At 45.9% G+C, this 9,530-nt stretch overlaps 1 protein-coding gene across 1 annotated transcript; it reads right to left on the reverse strand.

Annotated features, from left to right (window-relative positions):
• Positions 1 to 8,133: 8,133 nt before the first annotated feature.
• LOC133777679 (uncharacterized) lies at positions 8,134 to 9,126 on the reverse strand. The gene has a single exon (XM_062217369.1). The coding sequence runs from the start codon at positions 9,124 to 9,126 to the stop codon at positions 8,134 to 8,136; it is 993 nt and encodes a 330-aa protein (XP_062073353.1).
• Between the last annotated feature and the right edge of the window lie 404 nt (positions 9,127 to 9,530).

Consider the following 9,530-nt stretch of genomic DNA (forward strand, 5'->3'; position numbering starts at 1 on the left):
CCCCCTGCGGCTCTGCCTCTTGCAGTGGTCAAATCGTCAAAGGCGGCGATTGTTACTGGGGTGCATGGTGACTTGCTAGTTGAGGCGAGATCTCTTAGCACCTGAGCGAGATCATCAGAGGCGTTGCCCTCTGTCTCTGCCTTGGATAGGGGGTCTGACGCTGGCCATAGGCAAGGATCAGAGCGGAGACGCCCTTCTTCTGCCTCCTGTAAGAACCATCTTTTAGAGGATGCTTTCGAGGGTGGCTCTGAGTCTATGAGCAGTCCTTCTCGGCCAGTCGATGCAGGCCAAGTCATTACTCCGGAGACCCTCTTCGTGTGTCGAAAATCAGGAGCTACCGAGGTTGCAGGTGGCCATAACTTGGGTGTTGATGTTCACGTGACATCTCTTGCAGCTTCTGGGTGTCATTTAGGAGAGGTCATCATTGTATCCCCGGAGGGTACAAGTAATTTTGATTCGCCAAGTACCTTCCTAGAGCAACTGACGTCTTCTGCAGTACAGACGCCAGTGTATCTGCCAAGTGACTTGGGTGACGATGCTGGAGAAGGGTTGCTTGTGCATCCCTCCATGCCACATCTTTCTAGAATTGGAACGGCTGCTTTGACATCTGATAGCATTATGGTGTCATCACTAGCAAGAGGCGGGGGACCGGTTGCCCCGGTTGCTTCTGTTGCTGCGCTAATACGGAGAGAAGCAAATGACGGAGTAGTGGGTGTGCCAGAATATGTGTCTTCTGCATCAACAGAGGTGATGGAGGAGATGCTGCGCATCAGTAGACCTTATCTTCCTATGGAAGCTGTTGGGTCGTTGAGTGGTCAAGGTGACTTGCTTCAACAAGTGTCTGACCACATATGGATGGTAAGTTTGTGTAATATGAGCATAGGTGCCATGTATGTATGAGAGTGAGTATCGTGTGGTGTCTGTCCTGTTTGATGCGTGACGTGTATTTATTGTTTTGCAGAGCTATGTATGCACTTCTGCTGCTAGAAGGGAGTATACAGCGGCCGTTCAGAATAGCACTAAGATGGTTGAGCAGGCGACCATGCTTGAAGAGGAGCATGCGGGGAGAAGGATGGTTGAAGTGAACTGTGATGTGATCGTGGAGGCCATAAAGAAGTTAGAAACGCAACTAGCAAAGGTGAAAGAGAAGGTAGTGGCCACAGAGGAGAAGCTAGTAGGTTCTGTTGGGCTAGAGCTAGAGCGTGACAAATTGAAAGCTGACCTAGTGGCTATGACTAATAAATGGATGGAAAAGAGCCAGTTCTGCACGCGGCACGAAGCCCGAATGGAGAAGCTTGATAACATGATAAACGATTTGCAGAGTGTCGTTGCAGACAGATAAAGAGATATTAGAGAAAGAGAAGAAAGAGCTGCAACAGAAAGTGGGGTGTTGGAAATGAATGTTGCAGATACGCGGAAGCAGAAGCTGGAGGTAGAACTCCATTTAAAAGATAAATTAAAGGAGAAAGAGGTAGTCGTTGCTAAAATTGAGGGACAGTTAAGGGAAATGGCAGAGGTATGCTTTATATATTGGTATGATGATATTATGGTTGAGCGTTATGTTGCATGTTTTGATTAGGTGATGGGTTTATTTTGCATAAGGCAGAAGAGACGGCAGTTGAAGCCATGAGGCAGCGCATCCGAGATCGTGAGATTACCGAGGTAGACACTACAAAATACCTGGATCTTGCACTTCGTAACAAGAAGCAAACTCTAGAGGAGAAATGGGCTAAACTGGAGATTTACTGTAAAAGCATCGATGTTAAAGTTGGAGAGTATAATGTCGATCAGTACCTTAATGAGCTCGACGATCTGCAAATCACCTACCCAGCACATCATCTTGAAAAATTGAAGCTGAAGGGGGACGCCTTGGGCTCAATTTATACTGCAAGTGGGGAGCCTGTTGAAGAAGGTGATATCGCAGGGCAGGTATCCTCTGTTGTCGTGTCAGAGGCCGCCAGATAGATGGTGATGGAGCTTGCTCCAGTGACAGAGACAAGGCCAGCTGGTGAAAGAGATGCCATAGAATGATCGACACCGTTTTTTATGCTTGTATATGCATGCTTAGTCTTCTTTGTTTGTTACTACTTGGACAATTGTAGATGTAATGTGCAAATTATTAATACAAATTACAGAAATCCGTACATGTTCTTTACCTGGTTGTTAGTGAATGTGTTTTTCTTAAAATATTGTAGCAGGTGAGGGTTAGTTAATGTATTTTGATAAGAGGCTTCATAGACCCTTTAGGTCGTTGCACGTGAGATACAGTAAGAACTCGTATAGATGGTGGGAGAGAATGCCCATTTAAGTGTTGCGTGAGTGATTTGGCATAATGTTGAGGTGATTGTTCGGTGTTGATGACATTTCTGTTTCACGTGAACATCGTGAATGGGTAAATATGCCGTTTTTGAGGCGGATCTTTGATAAGCCATTGTGGCTGTACTCGACGTGGGCGTTGAACGAGTTAATGAGAAGTGGAATCCCGTATTACATATCGTGCGAGCGTTATGGATTATGTCATCCGAAGCTAGAGAGTGCGATGGCAGGTATATGCGTTGTATTGAATGGGATTATACACTCCTAAGATGTGCATTTTGTAAATTATGTTATTTGCGTCTCAAGAGGGAGTATAGTAAATAAAGTCATATTTTGTAAACAACTGGGAATCATTATTAATAAAACATATTTTGTAAATAACAACTATTGATTACTTGTGTTTATTGACAATCTGTGTACATTTGACTGTCTGATTTACAAGATTGACATTGATTTCGTGCGTTTATTGCTAAGAGAGTCGAGTGCGTAGGTAGTTTCTCTCTTATCATCTGCTGAAGATCATAATCGTGGTAGTTTTGTGCTCTATGAAGTCTTTTCTGTTGTTTTGCGTCGAACCCTTTGCTTTGAGAGATAGTTGTGTCGCGTTCTTATTAGAACTAAGTCGTCCCCGTAGGTGCATGAAAAAGCAATGTAGATGCTTTACCATTTGCGAGAGGGAGTGACGTGGCTCAGCTCAGATGCAGAACGCAGCATGCGAGGCTGGGCGTCGAGGCAAAACCCTGAATCAGAAATCTTTCCAGTGCACCCATACCGAGATGTATGTGGCAAGGCTTGCTTGGGTAGGCTCCCAATCCGATAGAGGCAGTCGTTGTACAGGACTTGGGTGCGACTGCGGGAAAAGTTCCTCCCAGCCTTGGATTGCTAAACTAGTTAGTGTGCACTGGGGGCAGACTCGAAGTGGGGTGTCTGATGGTTCTACTGTAGTAGTCAGGGTAGATTAAATTGCATGGCGAAGCTTCTCGCAGCAAAGTCAGAGGGCCGGGTAGATGGTGAAGTGTACCCTGGATGGTCAGCCAAATTCGCATAGTCAGGCCAGATTAGACTGCGAAATGGCTGGCCTTAGCTCCCCATTAGCTTAGCCAAGTCAGATTAGAATGCCTTTAGGTGAAACCCAAAATGTTGTGGGCAAGATATCGAGTGGAGTGGCAGAGGCAACATGCCTCTGTATGTATCTTGCGTGTTCGAAGTTACCTCATGCTTCTTACCATGCACCACTTTCCACATGCTAACAAACATTCCCTTTTTACTAAGGGACTCTTAAGTTTAGGAAATGGCTACATGGGAATTAAAAATTCTTGCTGTGTCTCAGCTAAATGTTTAAATGGATGAAAAACTTATAATCACAAGTGTCCCGATGGTTGCTATTTATAGCGGGAGTGGTAGGTAGATTTAAGTGCACGTGAATAATGTTGTTTCTCATATGGGTAGGTAAGGATATATTAAAATATGTATTTAATAGTAGCTCTTAGTGCGGAGTAAGTAAACTGATAGTTGTCACATGCGTGTTCTTTTTATGGCATGACAGGAAAGATTCCTCATGCAAAATTGTGTCAGCAAAAGCTGACTACGTAAAATTTATTAGATTAATGCAAAAAAGGAAAGTTGCTTTATTACTTTCGAATTATAGAGTACAACTATCAACAATAATATTGTTTCAAAGACATTGAATTCCAAGTACAAGGTACATTTTTTCCACTGCGTACATTTTTAAGAGTATAAGATCCTCGCCCGAGCACTTCTGTGTATTCAAAGGATCCGTCCCAGTTCGGCTCCAGCTTCTTTGGGTTGCCAGTAAATTTACGCAGAACCCAGTCTCCCTTCTTAAACGTGCGTGAGTGGACCCTTTTATTGTAATAGCGTTCTGCTGCCTTTTGGTATTTTCCGTGTCTTACTTGTGTTGTTGTGCGTAACTTATCCAGGAGGTCGAGGTTGTGTGTTAACTGTATGTTGTTTGTGGTCAGATCAGAAGCTATGTCCGTCCGAAGCGTCGGTAGGCCCACTTCTGTTGGGATGATAGCTTCTGTTCCATACACCATGGCGTAAGGAGACTCGCCTGTAGAGGACCTTTTTGTCGTTCTGTACGCCCATAGCACCTTTGGTAACTCTTCTACCCACGCGCCTTTTTTATCTTCCAAGTTTTTCTTGATGTTGGAAAAAATGACTTTGTTGGAAGCCTCTGCTTGGCCGTTGCCTTGGGGATAGGTGATAGAAGTAAAACTCAATTTTATCTTGTATGTGTCACACAGCTCCTGTACTTTGGAGTTTTGGAACGGGGTTTCGTTGTCCACGACTATTTCCCATGGTATCCTAAATTGGCAGATGATGTGCTTCCATACGAAGTTCATGGTGTCTATTTTGCAGACCGTGACGTACGCCTCTGCTACGACCCATTTAGTGAAGTAATCGGTGGCTAACAAGCGTACCGCTTTCCTCCAGCAGCTCTGAGCAGTTCCCCTACTACGTCCATCCCTCACTTTGCAAAAGGCCAAGGTGCGATGGTGGAGTGTAGAACTTGAGCGGGTTGATGGAAGGTGGGTGCAAATCGCTGGCATTTGTCACACTTCTTTGGATAGTTGTGCGCTTCTATCATCATGTATGGCCAGTAGTGTACCCTGCTATGAGTGCTTTGTGTGCCAAGCTTTGTCCCCCTGTGTGGTTCCCACATGCTCCTTCATTGATCTCCTCTAGTAATTTTATAGCTTCTGACGGACGTAAACATCGAAGATAGGGGCCATTATAGGATCAGCGGTACAACGTTCCATGTATGATGGAGTAGCGTTGAGCTCGAAGGTGCAGAAGCTTCACGTCTTTTCCATGGGCTGGCAATTCAGACTTGGTCAAGTAGCGGATGATTGGATCCATCCAGCACTCTAGTTCTGATGAGATTGAGAATACTTCCAAAGCTCTTGGTGATTGGCTTGCGGAAATTGTGGAGTGCCGAGAACACTCTCTCGCAGAGGCTAGTTTGGTGAGGGCATCGACCTTCTGATTTTGTTCCCTCAGTACTTGTACGAGCTCAAACTGATGGAATTGTGACTTCAATTCAGATACTTTTGGTGAGGGCATCGGCCTTCTGATTTTGTTCCCTCGGTACTTGCGAGCTCAAACTAATGGAATTGTGACTTCAATTCAATAGGCTGGTCAGGTAGGGTGCCTTGGTGTCAAAATTTCCGACCACTTGCTCTATCATTAGTTTTGAATCTCCTCTGACTTTCAGCTGTCTGATGCCCATGTCTCGTTCTAATTCTAAGCCGTAAATCAGAGCCTCATACTCGGCCTTGTTATTTGTGGAAAATTGCTCCAAACATATGGCTTCCTCAAATTTTAGTCCAGAGGGTGCCTCCAATACGATGCCGATTCCAGCTCCTTGAGAATTGGAGGCTCCGTCTGTATGCATCGTCCACATCCATTCAGCTTCTGATTCCAACAGTTCAGGTAAGGTGTCCGGGGTAAAAGATTGTATCTCAACTAGGAAATCAGCTAGTACTTGGCCTTTCTTTGCTTTTCGTGGCAAGAGCCGTATATCATATGTCCCAAGTTCAATTGCCCAATTGGATAATCTACCAGAGAGATCAGGTTTGCTCAAAACCTGCTTCAGTGGGTAGTCTGTATATACAATGATGGTATGGCCTTCAAAATACTATCGTAGCTTCTTCTTTGCCGTAATTAGTGCGAGTACCAGTTTTTCCATCATGCTGTAGCGCGTTTCAGCGTCTAGTAGCATCTTACTGCAGTAGAACACTGGCTTCTGTCGGCTTGCGTCTTCCCGAAAGAGCACAGAACTCACGGCAAAGTGCGAAACAGACAGGTACAGGAAGGGATATTCATTGGGGACGAGGGATCTTAGTATGGGAGGAGAGCTCAGATAGGCTTTCAATTCTTCGAGTGCTTTATTTTGTTTTGTCCCCCAGGTGGTGTTGGTAGATTTCTTGATGCATTGGGGGAAAGGCTGGCAACGATCGGACATGCGGGATATAAACTTGCTTAGTGCTACGATTTTGCCTATCAGAGCTTGGATGTCTCAGATGGTTCTAGGTTCCTTGACCTCAAAGAGCGAGGAAATCTAGGTTGGATTGGCCTCGATGCCTCTCTGGCTAACCACATATCCTAAGAACTGGCCAGAGGACACCCTAAAAGCACACTTGGTTGGATTCAATTTCATTTTATCGGCGTCGAAGGATGTTGAAGCATTCAGTTAGATCTTCCACATGTGTAACTCCTTGTCGAGATTTGACGACCATGTCATCAATATATACTTCCATGTTCCGCCCAAGTAATGAGGAAAAAAGTTTGTACATCAGCCTCTGGTATGTTGCCCCTGCATTTTTTTAGTCCGAAGGGCATAACTTTGTAACAGTATAGGCCGCACTCTGTGATGAAGGCCGTGTGGATTCGGTCTTCTGCCTTCATTGGGATCTGATTGTATCCTGAGTAGGCATCAAGTAAGATCATTCTTTCAAACCCTGCCGTGGCATCTATCATCTGATCGATTTTCGGGAGAGGGTAGTTGTCCTTAGGACATGCTTTGTTTAAGTTGGTGTAGTCTATGCATACTCTTTTTTTTTTTTTTTTTCCATTTTTCTTTGGGACCACTACAGGGTTGGCCAGCCAACTGGGATACATGCATTATTCGATTGCCCCTATGCTCAGAAGCCGTTGTACTTCTTCTTGTATGGCCTGGTTGACTTCAGGAGCAAACCTCCTCTGCCTCTGTTTGACGAGCGGGAAGCTATTTGATATGTTGAGGCTGTGACTCATGACAGAAGGGTTTATTGCTGGTATATCATGCGAAGACCAGGCGAAGGTCCCAACTCTGGTTTTCAGGAACTGGACTAGGGTCTGCTTTTCTTCCTCAGGAAGCTTGGCACTTACCAGCACTATTTTGGATGGGTCATCATCATCTATACAAATTTCTTCTAGATCATGAAGGGTGGTCTGAGGCTTTTCACGATCTTCCTCTGCATCTATGCCATTGAGACATGCTAGTAAGCCGTTCTTTGATTGATATTTGGTGGGGTTGTCGTTAGGAGAGGAGGTGCTAGAATCATTTATCTCTTTCAGGGTGAGGAAGCATTTCTTGGCCTGCTTCTGACACCTTTTTATGTCGATTGTATAACGGCCGTTGGGTGAGTGGCACCGCATAACTTGATGCAAAGTGGAGACCACTCCCTGCATTCTGTGGATCCAACTCCTTCCCATGATGTCGTTGTAGCTTGTGATGGAGTCCACTATGAGGAAGTCCATTGGCAAGGTGCGTTCTGCGGCGACTACGTTTAATCGAACGACGCCTTTCGGGTATACCCTTTGGCTGTTAAATCCCAAGATTGGTGCAACAGAGGGTCTAATCTAACTTTCTTCGAGTCCTATCTTCTGAAAGGCTTCCCAGAAGAGGATATCAACAACACTGCCCCCATCGACCAAAACTCTTCCCAGCTGGCAATGGTTGACCTGTAATGAAATGACTAAAGGATCGTCATGGGGTAGGTGCACTCCCTGCAAGTCATCTTTTGTGAAGGTGATTGCAAAGGCTGGATAACATCTATCTTCTGAAGTAACAAGGTTGACTGTGTGGCCTAATGATCTGTATCACTTCACCCTTTCCTCCATTCTCCTATGATTTTTGGATGCCTGTTCTTGTTCCTCGGTGAGCTCCACGATCCCATGTATCATGGGGATTTGTTTGAGAGGCTCTTGTGAGCTCGTGGAGGCCATATTTAGGGAGTCTGCTACTGGTAGTGTCGGGGCAGAAGCGGTGTTGGGCTGTGAGACGCCGGGTCTGCTTGTCCCTTTAATATACTAGGTTAATCGTCCACTTCTCATGAGGGCCTGTATCTGATTGTGGAGGTTATGGCACTCGGAGATTGTATGGCCATGATCCTTGTGGAAGAGGCAGAACTTGTTTTTATCTCTTCTTTCAGGGGGAGTGGTGATTTTGTACGGTTCACGCCAGATGAGTCTGTCTTTGTTTTCTTCGTAGATGACCTCCTGAGGGACGGTATATTCGAAAGAGGGGTATCGTGGTGGATCTCGATTTGATTTTGGCCTTTTTCCTCCTTTCATGTGATCTGTTTCCTGTCTCTTCCTCTTGTCGTCCCTTGTAGGTGGGGGAGGAGGGTTATTTGCTGGTGGAGTGGAGATAAGTGCGGACTTCTTTTGTGCACGCTCTTGAAATTCCAGGACCCTAAAGACGCCCTCAGCGCGGATCTGGATTTCAGTCATGTCATACGGTGGTGTCATGGTGAGGTTTTCATGTAAGAGAGATCCCACCTGTAGACTTTTGACGAAGAGGTTAGCCGCGGTGACTGGTTCGACATCGTGGATCTGATGTACGAGGTCGATGAAACGTTGTAGGTATGACTTTGGGTGTTCATTTTTTCCTTGCTCGATTTGGTAGAGATGTGCCATCGTTCTTGGTGCTTCGCGGTTAGCATTATATTGTTGGAGAAAGACTATGCGAAGATCACGAAAACTGTTGACAGAATTAGGTTTCAACTGTCTGAACCATAGCAGGGCTGGCCCAGAAAAAGTTGTGGAGAAAACTTTGCATTGTATGGCTTCGTTGTTGGCTTCCAAGGCCATCTTCTGCTGGAGTTGGAATAGGTGATTGAGTGGGTCTCCTTTTCCATTAAATGTGGGTAATGGAGGGATTACGAAGTCCCGTGGTTTGGGCTTGTTTTGTATCCATTCTGCAAAAGGCGATCTTTTGGTGGTCCTTGAAACCAAATCCATATGTTCAGTAGCGTGAGCAGGCCTCCCATCTGAGAATTTCTGCATCACTTCTTGCAGCATCTCTTCTTTCCAACTGTCCAAGAACCGGATGGAGGGGGTACGGTCCTCGGCTGGTGTATCCTGCGTGATCTGTGCTTGGGTCTGCTGGGGCCCCTTCTTAGCGTCTGGTTGGGGTGGTCTCGTGGGCTCTACACTGGCTCGTGCATGTGCTTTGCAGCATACCGCTCGTTGCTCCTCAGCCCCCCTGGTGAAGACGAGTTGGAGAGGATGGCAGAGGACCTTGGGACCCTTCCCTGACGTGGTGTGTGCTTCTCCCAGGGGAGTCGACCTGGACGATCGGAGCTCCAGTCCCTTCAAGATGGAGATTCTCTTTGTCTTGGGCCCTTCTTATGGCTTCGTTTGCTTTTCGCAATTCAACGATCTCAGCTTCTAGCCTAGCTTGAGCTTCGGCCAGTGTCTTGATA

Source organism: Humulus lupulus, chromosome 1 (genome assembly GCF_963169125.1).
Source record: "Humulus lupulus chromosome 1, drHumLupu1.1, whole genome shotgun sequence".
NCBI lineage: Eukaryota > Viridiplantae > Streptophyta > Magnoliopsida > Rosales > Cannabaceae > Humulus > Humulus lupulus.